An 18,546-nucleotide genomic window follows, 5' to 3' on the forward strand; every position below is an offset into this window, starting at 1 on the left:
TTGAAAAGCGACATTCTTGGTGGATAATTGTGTCGCAGTTTAGGACTTGACCCGGTTGTACAATAATATGAAAATCATATATACAGTAACTAATTGTGTTAATTACAGCGCAGCCGTGGAATTATAAAACTTGCAGGAATTTGTTAAAAATATATTGCGAAATCACAACAGGTAAGGTTTGATTTCTCCCAGATTTAACTGGATAAATCTGCTAGGCTACCTTTACAATAAAAAAAAAATTAAAACATCATTGGTTTTGCAAACCTGTACGTAATCGAGAACATAAAGATAAGTCGTTTAAAGCATTCTGCCTACATTATGTAAAAAATATTAAAAGCAGGGAAAAAACGTCCTTTCGATTCGTCTCTGTTTAGTGATTATTATTGCAATGCACAGCAACAAGCGATACGTGTACGGATTGAACTGGTTTACAGATACATTTGTAATTTAAAAGATAGAGTGATGGCTTCAACGGTGAACACATTTTGTGGCCCCGCTAATGATTTAAAATAATTTTATGGGACAAGTTATGATTACCTAATTAATATTTAATTTAATTTTCCTGAATTGTTACCACTTTATTTTATTTTTATATTTTTCAAACAAAAAATAAAATTTAAAATTTGTTCAATTTCAGGGATTATACTCGGATGTAAAGGAAGCAATTACGTGATGAGGTATAATAGACGATTACATAAAATCTGTATTTTTTCATCCAACCATTAATTATCCTAATTATTCCCACGAATGAGCGTTATTCCGAACAGCTATTATGACAGCTCAAAGACTGAGACCACTCCAATTGCAAATAATCCTTTTATAAATAAATAATAAATGCTTTAGGATAAGTTACTATGTTCCTTTCATTGAAAATGCTGTAAAAATGAAATAAAAACTGGAAACAATAAACTGTTTGATCATGGCTTTATACCTATTACCCCTACATCTCCGTTTGTTTTCAAATACTCTACAAATAAAATAAAACTAGCAATTTGACAATGACATCATGAACGTTTGGACAGCGGGATTTTTGGTAATTGTTTTTAATTTTTTAATTAGTAATTTCCTAGCTGTTTGTTTTTCCAAGAACATTTTAGTAGAATCCTTTGACTAATTTTAATTACATATTCCTTTCTTGTACAGATTTGTCTGGTTTCTATAGATCATTCACGGAACAGTCCACATTGGTACAACAGCAGGAGGTGCAAATCAATTATCGACTACTTTCGCAATTATCCGATAATTATTGACAGCGCTAGATCTTGAAAAGCTGCAGATAGGCTTGCCATAAATCTCAAACTGGAATTTTATACCAAAACATATTAGCGTCATATTTTGCTGAACTGCTTCCTCCATTGGAAACATATTTATGACATTATGGTTGTAGGAAATGTCTTATCTGGCCATCTAATAAAATTAATAATTTTATGACCACATGAACATTTGAAAAGCGAGCTTTCGTTAATTGCTTTGCGGTTTTTAACCGTCGTTTCTTAACATGTTCGTTTTAAGAAGATTTTAATAGAGTCGTTCAACTAATCTTAATCGTTGGTTTTTTTTCAAATCAGTGTATATTTGGAAGTGGAAGTTGAGCGGAAATGATAAGTGGCCGAAGTCGGTCTATTTATGTTTTATACTCGCGGTAAAAGAGCACAACCGACTAAAAGCAAAACTTGCTGTGCCACAGAAAGTCTAAAAATAAAAACGGCTTTTGATCCTTTTTGTTTCAAAGTATGAAAGAATCATATTGTAAATTTTCCGAGCGACAAAAAAGTCATAAAGTAAGTGAGTCACAACCGTTTTTTGTTTAAACCAAAGCAATTAAACATTTTAAAATATGCTCGTTGAGACACTTTCAAAATTCAGGTAAAAATTACTTTGACCAACTTTGCAATGCAAATTCGCCATTGCGGTTGGAATGAATGTATCTCTTATACCTACGCAGTGACCAATAATTTTTTAGTGACAAAATAAATCTGTTACACAATAGAAAAATTAAAATCATATTTAGACTTCTTGGAACTCGTGTTCTTTGTTTTGTACCCAAATAGTCAAGATATGACTAAACCCATGCTGCAATGTGTTAAAAAAATTCAAAATGTCTTGGACAATCAATAAGTTTACTACATAGTAAAAAAAAATTACTTGTTAGGTATATTTTCAGTAAATATACCGCAGCCAGTCAGTTATTTGTTGTGGAAAACGATGTTTTTGTTATCGACTGGAGTTTTGTTTGATAACATTCATAAGAAAATTTGTCATCATTGCCTAAGATAAGTGGTGGGTAATTTTATTTTTTTCGAAGGATAATTTTATTTACTCCGCGTTAATTACTTTTTTAATTTTTCGATTTTTATTTTGGTGCAATATCTGTAACGCTGAACTGGTAAAGTAGGGATTACCATTAATAAAATAAATCAATCTTTAAGTAACCACCGTTCACGTTGTTTTGGGATAATAGGAGGCCATGATTTATTTTTTTAACGTTGGACACACTGTTTGATTTCCGTTACTAAAAATGCCTGACATGCGGACCTATCAAAATGAACATAACATGTTGCTGAACTTCCCGCGATGTCTGAGTATTCTTCTATTGCAAAGTAGTAAAACTGACAACAATGCACTAGACATTGATGCTATTTATAACCTCAAACTTAGAAAAACAAAACCTAATTCAACAGACAGCTTTACTACCAAATTAAATGCAAAATTTCCATGGCCTCCCATTATCTCAAAACAATGGTAAGGCTCATGTTGACACTAAATTTTTGTGTGCTATTTTTCAATTTCTGCAACAGTGTTGCTGAAATGTTGGACAAAGCCACAAAGCGAACAGCTAAAGTTACTGTTAATTATCATTTAAGCTACTAACTATCAATAGCTTCACCCTTAAAAAGATACATTTGGATAATTTGTGAGTGAAGAGGTTATAATTAATTAATTTTAACAGTTCATCTAGTATGATAAAAAAAATACTGATTATATCCGACACGTTGTCACCGGAAACTTTACTACAGTGGAAACAAATAATTAATTAAAAAAAGAAGAAGCAAGTTACCTTGACAGACAATAACCTCGTTAATGACATGTACTAATTTATATTTTACAGTAGGAAAATATACATATCTACATTTCCACGTGCGAATAGCAGATAACACGATAAAAAGTCAGTGTTGTTTTTTCCACTGTGTATGTATACCGAGTGATTGAAATTATTATTCGATAAGCCTGTGCAGTACTTTTCCAGCGCTCAACGATACCTCTATTTAATTTTATGATTCCACAATTAATTTTATCCCGGTAACTACAACAAGGTAATAAATTATGTGCTCGTGTGCCAGAGACAATCATACACGACCTAGTAAAAGACAAAATTCCCAAAATCGTTAAGTAATATTCAAACCAGGCCATCAACTGACGTAAAAAGTCTTTTTCTTCTCGTTTCGTGACGCACTCAAAAAAGAATCGGGCACCACGTAAATGTCACAAATTGTAAATCAATTGAAAACTGTGTCATTTCCAAAATAAAATTAGTTTTTTGCAAATAATGCAGTCACATTAGCATATAATAAATACGTCAAACACAAGAGAAGAAATCAGAAACTGGTTATAACGTGAAAAAATGAGTGAAACTGTTACGTAACTAATTGACAAACTAGTTCTTCTTCCGAGGTAGATGTTTGTTTATATTTTCCCTTTAAAATTCCTCTTATTGTTTGTTGTAAAATTCGGGTTAAGATAAGAAAATTCTGATTTTTTTTTGGAAAACAAAATAACGATCAATTTCTTCGTCTGTCTAAGAACACTTGAAGATTTAATTACGGAGGATATATATCCTGTCAATTATCTAAGACATTTGATTATTCTCCGAGTGAGAACAATTGCATTTGGGTTTTATCAGGAGCGTGAGTGGAATGGCGACGTAGAAGACGGTCTTTTGAGATAGAAATCTCGAAAAGATTACGACAGATGTAAATTGTATAAAATATGATGAGAGCAACGCAAAAGCTCCGAATTTTTGAAATAGCGTTTCTTCCGGAGCATTCCTCCTAAACGCTCCGTCCTGGCAATTAGCCAACGACTAATAAATATCAATTCAAAAGTAACATGAATAATTGTATTTACACTCTTAAGTATATTTAGTAATTTTGCCATTCGGCATGTATGAATCTGCGCGTTGTTCATCAATCGGCATCGACTACTTAAAGAAAGCTCCCTCCTCAAACATTGCAGTTTATCCTGTGAAACGCTGAAATCGAATCGGTTCGCGTTCGTCAAGTATCCCTCGCCAATGTCTAGATAAATACAACAGCACTCAAAATTTCCATCCATTGTCAATCGCATCGTCGACAGTGATAGTACACGACAGAAAAACCCAACATGGATGGACGTTTCACTCTTCATCCAGCAAAGGATAACAGTGGCGGCATAGACAATAGTGCTTTTCAATTACACGAAAACGGAATCGCGATCAAAGAGGACACTATCGGTGAGCTGAAGACGACAACCCCTCTGGGATTTTACGAGAACCATGGACACCAAAAGAGGAAGAAGTCGCTGGTGCAGCTCACGAGAGAGGCCCTTCCCAGGCTCGAGAACTACAGGAACTCCAGGAGGGCGGCGAAGAGGCCTTCACTGGGAGAGCTACACGGAGGAGAAGACGTCGTAAAGGTTGGTTTAAAAATTGTTCAACAATTTTTACTGTTGTTGCTTTACCTGTCGATAACGCGCCGCGAGAGGCAGTTCGAGCTGGAATATACTAACTCAAACAGTCGTTAACTCACATCTATTCAAAATTATGGTTGAATAAAATGTAATTACCTCGTTTACACCGGTTATAAAAAAAAATGCATTAAAAAACGCTCGGTGTGAATGAATCCTCGGCCAGAGATCAATCGCCGAGTTAAATTTTTACAAATTTGCATAAACGTTTTGCATCTTTTACGCACTGGAGTTACATAATTGCAATAATTACACTCGTGTTATGTCGGTTTTTAACAACAAATTCGTCCACGACAGTCGGCGCATTTCCACTGCAGGTAATAAATTTTACATTCTGCATTTCACCCAAAGGTTAAATTTACACCTTCAGATGTGCATATTTAAAAGACTTGAAGGCAAGTAGCAGCCGTAAAACCTCGAATAGACATTATGTTTATGTATCATTTTTTTGTGCATTAATGTAGGTGAAGTACTTTTGAAGGTCTGACATTTTTTCACAGTATAATGAATAATGATAATAATAAAGTGGTAAAGGTCCCTGATGAAACAGTGTAAAAATATAATTCATAAGCTATAACTGAAGCTCGGGGAAACACATAATTGTAAAAAAAAAATAATTATAGTGTGACAAGTCCTCTAGTCAGGTCAGCGTTAACAACCCGTTCTAATTAGTAATTGTTACATTATGCGATTCAATTCTGAAAAAGAGGTTTGGCTGTAAAATCTTTATTAATTAGAGCGGGGTGAGAATTAAAGTTAGCGTACTTAAATGGAATTATCTCTCATTTTGTTTGTCGAAGGTATCTGGAACGATTTGATAACATCTAAATTCCAATTAAGAGATTTTTAGTTGCAACACCGATTTCAAAAATTTGTGTAACTTCTATCGGGTTGTATAAAATTTTTGATGTTCTTGAAACGTGTGCAAATAAAACAAATCATAGCGCTATTGTAAAGATAACATTTTCAAAAATTCGTAACAAATGAGATTGTTTTGTTCCGCATTCGACCGAAAAATCTGGAGGGGTTCGATCAGATTTTATCAAAAAATTTAAAGATATCGCAAATATGTTTTGATTGCTTAATCCATTCTCATTTAATCTGATGTGAACCAGATCCCACTAAATCCAGTGAGTCCGCGAATCTTGAACATTTCAACCTAGTAAATAAATTCGTCTGTCGTCAAAACTATAGAACTATCATCGCCTCGACTATTCGTGTGAAATAAAGTTGAAATTTTTCGTACAGCAGGAGCCCAATGGAAACTCAGACCAGCAAGAGGCAGGTGCCGGATCCGGAGGACACGAAGGAATTAAACTGGGATGGATTCAAGGCGTTCTCATACCTTGCCTCCTCAACATCTTCGGTGTTATGCTGTTCTTGCGTCTTTCGTGGGTTGTCGCCGAAGCAGGTGTCGGTGAGTTCTCGTCCACACGACTTGGACTACATTCATTATTGTTACACACGAAGGTCCATGAACTTTTACAGAGGCGATCATTTCGTCTGGCTCGTCCTTTTTTGGGGGAAAACCAGCCACCATCAAAATTTCAGTAGCAGCTAAATCCAAAACCACAAATTATCCGATAATGGGATAATGCTAGACCAGATCCTAAGGGCCTGAATTTTAAAAAGCGTCATTATAACAACCACGCAATAATTTTAGCCGGCACAAAACTTTTCCTTTTGCTTTTCGAACTGACGTCATTGTTATTGCGTCGAACCTGCAACACGAGAATTCATCTTGTTTATATTTTATTGTACGCGCTAAACTAAACATTTTTATTTTTATCTTTGTTTCTGGCCACAATTCTTTTTACTTGTGATAATTGTCGATCCCGTTTAACGATCCTCACCTAAAATAATCCGCCATTTTACTAACAGTCCAGATTTATTTTTTTCATTAAATGTAAATAATTTACGCCGAAAGATACGCATTACACAAAATATTTTAAAACCTGTCTGTTTTCATGTAAATTATTTAGATTTGTACAATTGTTTTGGCTTCGTCTCAATGACAAACTAACATCGCTGAAAAAATTCCACCCCCAAGAAAAAATTTTACTGCACCGGTAATTCGTCGAAATCACTCGAAATCTGGCTTTTAACAAACTCCCAATAAATTTCTCCACACCCACCCCTGTTTGGTGCAATTAATAAAATTTGAAAAAATCTAACCTTGGAAATGTTGTCTTTATCTATCGTTAGTTCTTTGCCATCGCTATTTTGACCAAAAAATAAATAAAAGTTAATAATAAGTGTAAAAATTAGACTCGTAACCGAAACATAATACATTTTAATTAAAAAAAAAAAAAAAAGTTTAAACGCAAAATACATTATTTTTACGCTACAAAAGATTTTCAAAATGGCGGCGATGTGGGTGTGTGTTACAACACTGAATTCACAAAAAATACTCTGCAAAAATATTGAATTTGACCCCCTTGCTATTTAAAAAAATCAATTTAGCCTTGTATCTTCAGAATAAGTGAGGTTAGAAAATTGAAAAAACCTCAGATTTGTGCCAAATTCAACGAGTTCTGGTAAACCTTTCTGAAAATATTTAGCTTTATCCATACTTTTTAGCGACCTGTATAATGCAAATAGATATCCGTTTCGTGTCACAATATGGCGGTACTCACGAAACTGTGCCCTGTTGCTATGACACGTCCCTTTTGACAGTAAAACCTGTCATTAATTTTATAAGAAAAATATTACAATAATGGATAATTTAGACGAACTTGAGCGACAAAGAGCAGAAAATAGAGAACGACAAAGACGTAGGTGGGAACACAGAAGCCAACAAGAAAGAGATATCGAAAATGAGCGTAGAATTTTAATATTTTATTGATTTTAGTGCGTAAGCACGGGCCGTTCCACTGGTCTTTCTAATTCTGTTGTGCAATTACAACAATTATGATTCCACGTATCTATTGTAATTTTCACACAGTGCTAAAAGAACAGTCTAAACATGTTTCCTTGAATCACACTAAATTAATTTTATTATCAGGCTGCGTCACTATTTGTTATTGTCGTTCAACAAACTAGAAAAAATTTGAGGATAGAACTAGAACAATTTCCAAACTGGAAGATAATGAAACACAAAACAAAATAAAGACAGCTTGTGGGTACAGACTTGGCAAATATTTTGTCCATGAAAATGTCGTCCAGATCAGACTTAATCTTGACCTAGATCGTACGTACGTTGAGAAACAATCATTGTTATTTTTGCAGGCCAGACTTTGGTGATAATTGGAATTTCAGCAGCGGTTTGTATCATCACCACCCTTTCTCTGTCTGCAATTAGCACCAATGGCGAAGTCAAAGGAGGTAACGTTTGTCCAAAACCCTGTGAAAAAACCCCCAACGGAACTGTTTTCAGGCGGAATATATTACATTATATCGAGATCATTGGGTCCAGAATTCGGCGCTTCAGTCGGCATCGTGTTCGCTTTCGCCAACGCCGTTTCCGCCTCGATGAACACGATCGGTTTCTGCAACTCCCTCAGCGATCTGCTGAAGACATACGACCTGAAGATCATCGATGCTGGGATCAACGACGCCAGAATCATCGGCGTCGTTGCCATATTCGTCATGATCCTGATTTGTGCGGTCGGGATGGAATGGGAGTCCAAAGCGCAGAACTTCCTGATCGTGGCGATCGTGGCAGCCATCGTCGATTTTCTCGTAGGGGCGATCATCGGGCCACCTAACGACGAAGAGAGGGCCAAGGGCTTTACCGGTTTTAATTGTGAGTATCTAGTGTGTCACTGATCTCCGGGGAAATCAATTAATCGATAAGATGTCACCTCGACCGTCCAATTACCCTAATGGGCAATTTCGATATTTCACCGAATCTGTAACGCCTCGAGGATCAATACGGGTTCCGTTTTATTGTCATCTCGCCTCGATACAACTTGACAGAGACGCTTTGTTAAAGATACGACCTTCGCAACCAATTGGGCGCCTGACTACCGCCGCTCTGAAGGCATGGACTACGACTTCTTCCAAGTCTTCGCGATCTTCTTCCCTTCGGTCACCGGAATCCAAGCAGGAGCCAACATTTCCGGAGACCTGAAGGTCAGCTTTCCCACCAATTCTTGCGTCTTGTCTTGACTCGTCTCTTCTAGGACCCTGCTTCGGCCATCCCCAAAGGCACTTTCCTCGCCCTGGTCATCTCGTTCATCACCTACGCCATTTTCGTCTTCTTCGCCGGATTCTCCGCCATAAGAGACGCCAGCGGAAACGTGACTGAGTTGCTGAACGGGACCATTTCCGACTGTGTCCCGGATTGCAAGTACGGCATCTTCAACAATTATCAGGTGAGAGCGTCATTCCCTCCAGTAAAAATATCTCTTCGCGGAAGTGTTTATCGCAAGGAATAATATTATTCGTGGGCTTTTCGGGCGAACTTTTATGATTTATTTATTTTCGGTTGACGGGGATCGAGGTTAATGCGTATTTTCTTGCCTTTCAAAGGATGAGGCTGCAATTTATTAAAAGTGACACGACCCTTCGATTTGAATGTTTGCCGTGACACACCCTCATTTATTTACGTGACGTCAATTATTGGACTACACGTGTAATTTTCTCAGAGGATGTCGTTTGCGTATCTCTATGTACAAGACGGAGTATATTGTGGCCAGGATCTCGTTTCCTGGTATGGATCGATCGAATTAAAAAACAACGCTCCACAATCACTAAAAAATACTTGAACACCATCCTACGCCACTCATATTAATCAAGAGGTGGAGAAATGAAGACAAGAGCTTTCGTCCATTCACTCGGAGCTTGTAGATAGATGACGTAAGAATTGTTTACTCTCGAATTAAGTGATACGTGGGTGGCCTCACAGGTTGTTTACGCACATCAAGCAAAATCATATTTTCCAAATAATTTAAATTGTCGGCGTTCCTTTCCCGTTATCCTATTTTATTTTTATGGTACCGATCACAATTTTGCAATTCCTGTGACATCACAAATATTTTAAAATTCTTGAAAACATTGTTTCAAAGCTAAACAACATCGTCCGTTATTTCGTCACAATTGCGTAGTTTTGTTGTTGGTTCATTTATTTTCTTATCAGTTCAAGTGACTTTAACGATGTACATAGGTACGCTACTTAATTATTTTTAAATATTGCAACAAACAAAATTGGACTTTTACCTTCACGGAAAGTACCTAATTATCGAATATTAAGTAATTACGCAAACAATTAAGTTGTGGTTATCAGTTTCTGATGCCGTTACAGATTAAATGTACCCACTCAGTTATTGTAATCAATATTTTTGCTGTCTAAATAGAAAATCTACTGATCTCACTACCTCATTGACAACGAGTGAGTAATCAGTAGCAAAGGTCTGGATTTTAGAAAATATTATTGTGACTAACAACCTTCTGCTTGTGTCGTCAAAAAAATACTAGTTCGCTTATTAGAAAATTTTATTTCGGGGAAAGAAGGAAAGACAAATAAAATATCAATTCACAGGTAATTTTCTTGGCGATTTCCCATTGACCTGATTGAACCGATCTGATCTAATCCTATCTGTGAGCAATTAGCCCTGACCCAAAAAAAATCATCAAATAAGTATAAGAGGTATCACAAGGTTAATTCCGTGGTGCTTAATAAATTTCAGGAATAAACACAAATAATAGATAGGTATATTTGTGTGTTTGTTTCCAGCATAAAAATGTACCCACTTTGTGGTTGTTAGTGTCCAGCAAACAGCCTTGTCGTTTATCGCCACTCAAAAATTCCAGATGATCAAAAGATTTTATTATGAATACAATACCCTCTCAGTAGAGTACTTGAACTTGAGCTGATTTGCTGATTACAAGTGATGAAATTTATCGCTTTTCACGCAAACAAAAATTTCCAACGGGCACTGTTTCGTATCCCCGAGACAAAAAATGTTCGGAGAAGAAAATAATTTGGAATGAATTACCTGCACGTCTTGAAATGTCCAGTTTGGACTTGGGTATAATTTAATTTAGATCAGGTTTGACCTACATTGACAACTGCAGCCTTTACCTAAATCTTTTTCGAGTGAAAAAAATTGCACCAAGGACAAGGTTTTTATCAGACGTCAAGTTTTCCACAGATTAAATAACAATTAGACGGTGTGATTCGCAACTCGTACGCGCCAATATTTACCTAAAAAATTATAGAGGAGTGTTGTTGGAATGTTTGCGGGATGGAAATCAAGATTCGGGGTACTAAACGGCGATAATCGAATCGATTACTCGCTAGTCGTAAACAATTATCTGAGTACGCATTTATTTGTTCGGCGACGATTGTTCTCTTGAATGGAAACCGTGTTTGTTTAAGAATTAAATGTAAAACGAAATGCAAACAGCATTAAAAATCGACTTTGACATCAAACCCGAGTAAACAACTCTCCACAAATGTTTTGTTAAAATAACGAACTGAAGAGGTTTCAATTCAAACAAAGTTTAGTTTTCCGGGCGTGCAATAAATATTTTCGTGTCATATAAACGGAGGCAGTTATTTATATCCGTATAGGAACAGTGTAAACAAACTGTCCCCCCGAAAATTACGAATGCTTTTCGAGTGAACGTGGGAAAATGCATCAAACGGACATTTTTGTTTTTCCAGATGATGGAAATCATGTCGGCTTGGGGTCCTTTGATCTATGCCGGATGTTGGGCGGCCACTCTGAGTACGGCCCTGACCAACTTACTTTCCGTGCCCAGATTAATACAAGCTCTAGGCATCGACCGCATCTACCCCGGATTAATCTACTTTTCTAAAGGATACGGAAAAGCTGGCGAGCCTTATCGAGGATACATCCTGACTTTCCTGGTGTCCGCGGCTTTCCTGCTGATAGGTATAATCCGGTTATTGCAAATCCGGCAACAAATAATTCGCTTCTTCCAGGGGAATTAAACGCGATAGCTCCCCTCATTTCCAATTTCTATCTGGCGTCCTACGCCCTCATCAACTTTTGCACTTTCCACGCAGCTCTGATTAAGCCCTTGGGGTGGCGCCCCACGTTCAAGGTATTGTTACGCACCTCTTCCACCGAAAACAACTAATCCATCAAATTCTAGTACTACAACACCTGGTTGAGCCTGGCTGGATTCATTGTTTGCGTCGTGATCATGTTCCTGATCAACTGGCAGTCATCTTTGATCACATTCGGTGTGATCATCGCGCTTTACCTCCTCGTCGTTTACAGAAAACCAGGTACGTTGCTGCAATTCGTTTTGAACTTTTGCATCAAAGTTTCTTTCAGACGTGAACTGGGGATCGTCGACTCAAGCCCAGACTTACAAAACGGCTCTGACCACGGCGCACCGCCTCATCAACATCGGCGAGCATGTCAAGAACTACAAACCGCAGATTTTAGCTCTGTGTGGTTCCCCCTCGTCGAGGCCGGCACTCGTCGACTTCGCCAATTTGATCACTAAAAACAATTCTCTGCTCGTCGTTGGAGACATCACAGAGGTACCACGACAACAAGTCCACTGTTAATTTTTGTAAGTGGTGAGTGTCCTTGCAGGCGCGGCTTCAACACCGCGTGCGATCCGCTCGAATCCAAACTGTCTACACCTGGTTGAGGATCAACAAAATCAAAGGATTCTACTCGATCCTCGACAACACTCAGTTCGAGAACGGAGCCAAAGCGCTTTTGCAAACCGCCGGAATCGGGAAACTCAGTCCCAATGTCGTCATGATGGGCTACAAGAACGACTGGAGGACTTGTAGCGGCGAAGAATTGTTAGCGTATTTCAACGTGTTGCAGTACGTACAAATAAAATATTTTCGAGTGGAAATGGCTGAGTTTTGGGTTGTAGTGCCGCTTTCGACCACAGACTTGCTGTGACAATTTTGCGTCTGAAAGACGGTCTAGATTACAGCAAGCTGATGGGAGAGGAAGACCAGACTGCGTCGACTGACGTCACTTTGACTCATCCTTCTACGGTCGACTTGAGGGGTTTGCCGACCAGCAATATGATGCATGCCGACTCGAATTTGAGCTTAGCCGACTTGGGGAAAACAGATACAGTTACGCCTAAAAATACAATAAGTAAAAAGAGTTTCCTCGAATTGACTCTCTCTATTCAGTGTATTTTTAGATGGAATTAAGAACGGTCAGAGTTTGTTGAATAGCATGTTCGCCAAAAAGCACGCAAAAGTAACGGATTCCACAACATCAAAGGAGAAGGTGCACCATATTCCAAACTTTGCGATGGAGAACATGACTCTGTTCCGGAACAAGCAGAACAAAGGGAACATCGACGTGTGGTGGCTTTACGATGATGGAGGTCTGACGATGCTTTTACCCTACATCATCTCTACGAGACAAAACTGGGCCAACTGTAAACTCAGAGTGTTCGCATTAGGTACAAACAAAAACGAAATCGAAGAGGAAGAGAAAAGGTAGATTGGAGAAAACAAACCGATTTGATTTTGTTGTTAATATTTATTTTTCAGCATGGCGTTCTTGCTTTCCAAATTCCGTCTGAATTATTCCAGTCTGAAAATCGTCTCGATTTCGGACAAACCTCAAGAGTCCACGATCAAATTCTTCAACGACATGTTGGAAGATTTCAGAACAAGCGAAGAAGTCGCAGAAAACGGTAAAATATTACAGTGACGTTTGACTCTTTCATTGTCTTTTTCTTCCAGAGTGTAAAGTTACTGAAGCAGAAATAGCAGCACTGCAGGACAAAACGTACAGGCAACTCAGAATAAGGGAACTCCTCTTGGAGAATTCTAGTGACGCAAATTTGATCGTCATGTGAGTGACCGCTCGATTGCGCAAGTTTTGGAAATTAATTGTGATGTTGCAGGTCTTTGCCAATGCCAAGGAAAGGTAAACTGTCAGCACCGCTTTACATGGCTTGGTTGGAGGCGTTGACCAGGGATTTGCCGCCATATTTGCTAGTGAGAGGGAACCAACAATCTGTTCTCACTTTTTATTCCTAAGGTTAGCGTAATTTTATGTATTTTAGCAAGTATTTTCTTATACCAAAAATACTACTAATAGTGTTAAGTGTTAGAAATAGTGCCTAAATAATATTTATTTAACTATTTAAAACATGAAATGTTACTTTTGTAAAAATTAAAATTTTATAAATTTGTACAATGACAACAGACTTTAATAAATATGTATTTTTTTTGTAAACAATCGTTTATCACTCTCTGTGAGGTCGTAAAATGATAGAACTGTTGAGTTACAATTTTATTTCCAGATCTTCTCAATATAAAGGTTACAATACTTTCAACAATTTTATACAATAGTATCAATACAAGTTAATATATTTTGTCAAGATGATATACAAATTATAGATTTTTTTCAGGTCAATGTGTTAGAGTTTCGAAAGAAAGTATATACAACACAAAATATTAAATATAAATAAATAATGGAATGTATAACGTATAAAAAAAGCATACAAAAGCTGCAAAAAATTGGCAGTTGAAGAGAGTATTTTAGTAATGAAAAATGATATCACAAATACGAATAATACTCACAAATTCTAATATCATTGAGGCATGCACGAATAAATTAAATAGTGGGCCTTGTGTCAGTTTGCTGTTCTATTTAAACAGGCACATTAATTATTATTAATCAATAACAATTATTAATTTGTTCAAATTGTCCAAATTAATTTTGGGGGAATCACCCAAACAAACATCTGCGATCCCCCCATTTAGTAGGATATTAAACAGCTCTGGGAGCATTTTAGTAAAAAATGTTACGTTCACAAATGAAGTAACTGTGAGCACAAATGTTAAATTGCTCTTGTTCAGTGACTAAAATTTTGTGCATACAACATTACACGTTAGACAATTGTTGCAATATTTATGCACACTACGAAGTGTAAAGCACCTTATACGAAATCAAATTGAGATGAACAAGGCTCCCACGCGATGCGACAGGGCAGACTGTACTACACGGCAGTGGGAGTCCTCGATTGTCAATGCCATTTTGCCTTTTGTGCGAAAATGTCCGCTCGCAGATTCTGTGCGAAGCAGATCCCCAAAATCTACAAAAAGAAATTAATTAGATCGCAAGGGAGCAGCAACGTGGACGTCGACACAAAAGCGTAGGCGGGAGAAGGGTCAAACGAAAAAAAAAAAACTTTACTTACTTGCATGAACAAAATAACAAAACTACAAGTGGCTAATGAAATCATATTTCTCTCAATCCATTCTTCAGTCGCTTCCAAGCATCCTTTCTCGTTAATTATTTTTGACACATCAAAATTCTGCAAAGCACAAAAAGCTACATGAAACGGACGAACAATGACGACACGAAAAAACAAATAGTAAAGAGGGAGAGTGCAAAGCTACGGTGCGCCAGATACCTGAAGCACCATAATTCCGACTTTAACAGCGGCCACGGGTACTAAATTGCTCTCGATCCATTCTTCACCCGCCCGCAAACAACCCCTTTCGAAGATGTGGCGTTCTCCTGGCTGCGTTAACGACAAATCACAGTGTACGGTCAATAACTCTTGTTTAACGAACGATTATTCACGCCAACACTTGACGCAACAACCTCATCAATTATTTATTAAATTGCGAAAATTGATCGTTATGCGAGAGCACGCAAATCAAACAGAAACAACACGTGAAAGATAAGTCAATCAATTGGGGAACGCGATTAACGGATACTTACGAAACCTGGTTTTCGAACGTCGTAACCGCACTGTTTGTTCTTGATGATTTCCTGCAAAAACTGCGAATAAATTATGACATAATGGAGAAATTGACGACCCACGTTCGGTTTACGCTTGCAGCATGAGAACGGAACTCCACAAGCCTCTCTACTGCCGACGTCCCGCGATGAACAATTGAAATAATTATTGCGATCCCAGTCTTTAGGTCCCTCGATGCCGCAACATTGCAACTGAAAATTTTTCGTTAGAAAGGGCAAAAACAACATGAGAGACGAGCAAGCACCCAATCCTCTTGGATCCAGTCAATTAAATTCTGTTGGTCTGGATCTTCCCTATAGTGGATTATAAACGTCTGAAATCCGATAGTCGCTTGGGATTTGATCTGTAAATTAGCGGGACAAAGAAATATAAATCAGTCGTGAAAAAAAACGACATTAAAATGCTAAACGCGTGTCTGCTCTCAACTATCTTATGCGCTTATGCCCCATATAAAAAGGCTTCAAGAAATTAAAATGATCAAAGAAAACGTTACGCTTCAATGGGTTTTAAGCTATTTTTACACACATATCCTTGATTGAGTTTAATCATGTGTTAAAGTTCGCGTTTAATATTAATATTGCGACGATTCATTCCAATTTAACCCTGGAAATATTTTTCCAATCAATATGAAAATTATGTGAGTGTTTGTAAAGGAAATTCTCAAAACTTAACTATTGATCTCTTGTAACTAGAATAAGTGACTCACCCAATCCTTGAATATAAATCCTAGAATTCCAGCTGTCATTTCAAACAAAAGTAACACAGATAAAAATATGGCATACTGAAAAAAACATATAAATATTAGTGAATGTATGTAATGAAAACTAAATAACTCACTGTTGCTAAAAGACAAGTGTTCTCACGCAGCGCCCCCACACAACCAGTAAAACCAATAATAAAAGTTACAGTCCCTAGAATCAAATAAATGTCGTGTGATTTTTATTATTTATGCCAGTGTACATGGTGTATTACCTATACAGATTAGAATGAATGCTGGATCGAGGGCAACATTTGCCACTTTTCCCAAATTATTAAAAATATCTTTTTCACTCCATGCCCAAACTCCTACAGTTAAAATACCCAACCCCAATAGCTAAAACAACGCAAATTATCCAACCCTTACTAGGTCAACATGCCACTCACCCAAAACAATACGTTGAATCCAAAAATCATGTACTTTAGGCAACTACTCACTTCGCTCGTCTCCCTTCTGTACTTCCTCACGGGCATTGTCGGCAAATTTACGGCCATTTTTGTACTTTCAAACCAAACGCGTTAAATAATTTAAAATATTTACTGTGCTGTTAAAACACGGAAATGTGTCATTCCTTCAGTGGCCTTGACTGAAATTTGCACCGTGATACAAACGAACGGAATGAAAGAAATGTGTTTTGCCACACTTACATTGCGTTTCATATTTAGAAGTGGGAATGAATTATTTCACGCACTCACTACGCGGATATTTTTAAACAGATCGAAAGCTGAACTGTTACGTTCTTGTTGACATAACACAGATGTAATTGACAGTGACGTTTAGACAATCGATCGGTCACCTGCAGGAAACTGCTTTATCGGCGGTAGATTGGTTCCAGCAGTTTCCGCCAGAGGAAAGTCGGAAGAGAGAATTCAAAAAGAGTCAACAAAGACATTCTAATTAATACTAATTAATGCCTCAAATGTTTTCTAAAGTCTTAATGATTGGACTCTTGTACGAGCAGCGTTCAAAATAAAAATCTAAACGAAACATCAAATTAGTCTTGATGAGAACGAGTCTAGTCTTACCGTTGAGTTGTCCGCAACAGGTTAAAAAGGAATAAAACGGGATTATCGTCACTCTGTAACATTAAAACGTGATTAATTTACAAAAGTGTTTTAAATTTTCACTCGGAGACTAATTAATTAATCATTTTAAGGACTGTTACCAATTGAGTCATAACGCCAACCGTCAGCACATAAAAGTACTAAAAAACCAAAGGTGAACAAAAAATACTGTTCAAAAAGTAATTAAAATTTCATAATCGGTAAAGGAGCCGTAAAGTGTGATAAGTACTTGTCTGCATGAATCAGTTTTTATCTGTTGTATAATTAGTTAAGCGTTGCGTCCATGAATTAAATGTTAATATCCCATGTGAGAGAGTGCAGGGTTTAACGGATCAGATCCTGACTGCAATCAAACTGCAAAGTGCAAATATTGACCCTTGAATCAATAGTACGTCCAAATTTAACTTTGCTGCATTTATCTGAATTTTGCTTTTCAAAGGTCTGATCAAAGCCTCGTTCAGTGTCTTTGACGTCCATTTTGAAACACACTTGCATAAGTACACTTAACAAGGTGTCAGTCGTCCTGTTTCTCTCCTTTTGAATAAATAAACGTGTCGGCAGTGGAAAATCTTCATTTTATCTCATTTTCAAGCCGTTAAGTACATGGCAGCGTTAATTAGTGGACAAATTCCAGGAATTTTAGTCTGTTAGAGTGTACTTGATTAGTTTAAAATTTTAATTAAATCCAAGTATTTGACCCAGATCTTTAGCGCAACAGCGGATAAACAACAAAGCCGGATAAATCTGCGGCCGATTGACAATCACCACAATTTTCCTCTCCGAAAAATTCCTCCACCATCTTTATAAATCCATTTTAATTTTTGCTGTTCAGAGATTACTTTTTATTAGCATATTTATAATACTTTGTTCCCACGGCGAAAAGGGGACTTTTGCTAATTAAATTTCGTCGTTTTTACATCTTCTTACGTACTTACAATTTCTGTTCTTGTTACTTTCACTTCCAACTTGAAAACAGATTTTTTAATGAAACTCTCTTTATTTCTCGCTGAAATGAGCCAACCTAATAGCTACCTAAACACGATGAAGATACAACGCTAATCCCCGATAAATTTGAATTCCGCATCCTAGAATAATATTTATTTTAATTTACATAATATTCACTACGTGTTTGTTTCGGATACCTCAAGTGTACATTAATAATAAATTTAAATACGTAACCCAGCGCTCATCTCGTCCCTGCCCACCGAATTTAACCGTTAATTTATTTATTTCCAAGGTACAATGCAAACCCATGAAAGCCAAGTCGTGGGAGTTTCATCGAAAACCTTCAAATTTCCTTCCCCCGAAGTTATTAATTTT

The 18,546-nt window shown here is 37.1% G+C and overlaps 2 protein-coding genes across 8 annotated transcripts; one reads left to right on the top strand and one right to left on the bottom strand.

The window, feature by feature from the left end:
* The first annotated feature begins 4,221 nt into the window (after positions 1-4,221).
* Positions 4,222-13,871, top strand: NKCC (sodium potassium chloride cotransporter). Of its 2 annotated transcripts, none has more exons than XM_069054651.1 (16): positions 4,222-4,671; positions 5,971-6,139; positions 7,951-8,046; positions 8,099-8,467; positions 8,657-8,796; positions 8,847-9,038; positions 11,333-11,564; positions 11,615-11,736; positions 11,788-11,923; positions 11,973-12,184; positions 12,240-12,481; positions 12,535-12,767; positions 12,817-13,120; positions 13,175-13,320; positions 13,370-13,481; positions 13,534-13,871. In XM_069054651.1, the coding sequence occupies exons 1-16, from the start codon at positions 4,381-4,383 to the stop codon at positions 13,667-13,669; spliced, it is 3,132 nt and encodes a 1,043-aa protein (XP_068910752.1). In that variant the 5' UTR covers positions 4,222-4,380; the 3' UTR covers positions 13,670-13,871. The 2 variants fall into 2 exon arrangements, with proteins under 2 accessions (XP_068910752.1, XP_068910753.1); XM_069054652.1 differs by having other exon boundaries at positions 5,974-6,139.
* A 41-nt stretch (positions 13,872-13,912) lies between these two features.
* On the bottom strand, positions 13,913-16,985 carry Tsp26A (Tetraspanin 26A). Of its 6 annotated transcripts, none has more exons than XM_069054655.1 (11): positions 16,810-16,985; positions 16,549-16,748; positions 16,378-16,498; positions 16,243-16,316; positions 16,112-16,186; positions 15,650-15,748; positions 15,468-15,596; positions 15,366-15,425; positions 15,052-15,162; positions 14,836-14,952; positions 13,913-14,730 (listed from the first exon to the last, which is right to left on the bottom strand). In XM_069054655.1, exons 2-11 carry the CDS (start codon positions 16,654-16,656, stop codon positions 14,662-14,664), a joined length of 963 nt encoding a protein of 320 aa, XP_068910756.1. In that variant the 5' UTR covers positions 16,657-16,748; positions 16,810-16,985; the 3' UTR covers positions 13,913-14,661. The 6 variants fall into 6 exon arrangements, with proteins under 6 accessions (XP_068910756.1, XP_068910757.1, XP_068910759.1 ...); XM_069054656.1 differs by having other exon boundaries at positions 15,366-15,416; positions 16,810-16,982; XM_069054658.1 differs by lacking the exon at positions 14,836-14,952 and having other exon boundaries at positions 16,810-16,984.
* Between the last annotated feature and the right edge of the window lie 1,561 nt (positions 16,986-18,546).

The sequence above is a fragment of the Tenebrio molitor genome, chromosome 7 (assembly GCF_963966145.1).
Source record: "Tenebrio molitor chromosome 7, icTenMoli1.1, whole genome shotgun sequence".
NCBI lineage: Eukaryota > Metazoa > Arthropoda > Insecta > Coleoptera > Tenebrionidae > Tenebrio > Tenebrio molitor.

What these genes read in the sequence shown, in the direction of transcription:
- Tsp26A (XM_069054655.1), bottom strand. Translation starts at nt 16,656, where the DNA reads ATGGCCGTAAATTTGCCGACAATGCCCGTGAGGAAGTACAGAAGGGAG. An exon ending in ACACTTGTCTTTTAGCAACA is followed by an intron (nt 16,187 to 16,242) that starts GTGAGTTATTTA and finishes TGTTTTTTTCAG; the next exon opens with TATGCCATATTTTTATCTGT. An exon ending in TCGGAATTATGGTGCTTCAG is followed by an intron (nt 14,953 to 15,051) that starts GTATCTGGCGCA and finishes TGTGCTTTGCAG; the next exon opens with AATTTTGATGTGTCAAAAAT.
- NKCC (XM_069054651.1), top strand. Translation starts at nt 4,381, where the DNA reads ATGGATGGACGTTTCACTCTTCATCCAGCAAAGGATAACAGTGGCGGC. An exon ending in TCGTTGGAGACATCACAGAG is followed by an intron (nt 12,185 to 12,239) that starts GTACCACGACAA and finishes GTGTCCTTGCAG; the next exon opens with GCGCGGCTTCAACACCGCGT. An exon ending in GACGCAAATTTGATCGTCAT is followed by an intron (nt 13,482 to 13,533) that starts GTGAGTGACCGC and finishes GTGATGTTGCAG; the next exon opens with GTCTTTGCCAATGCCAAGGA.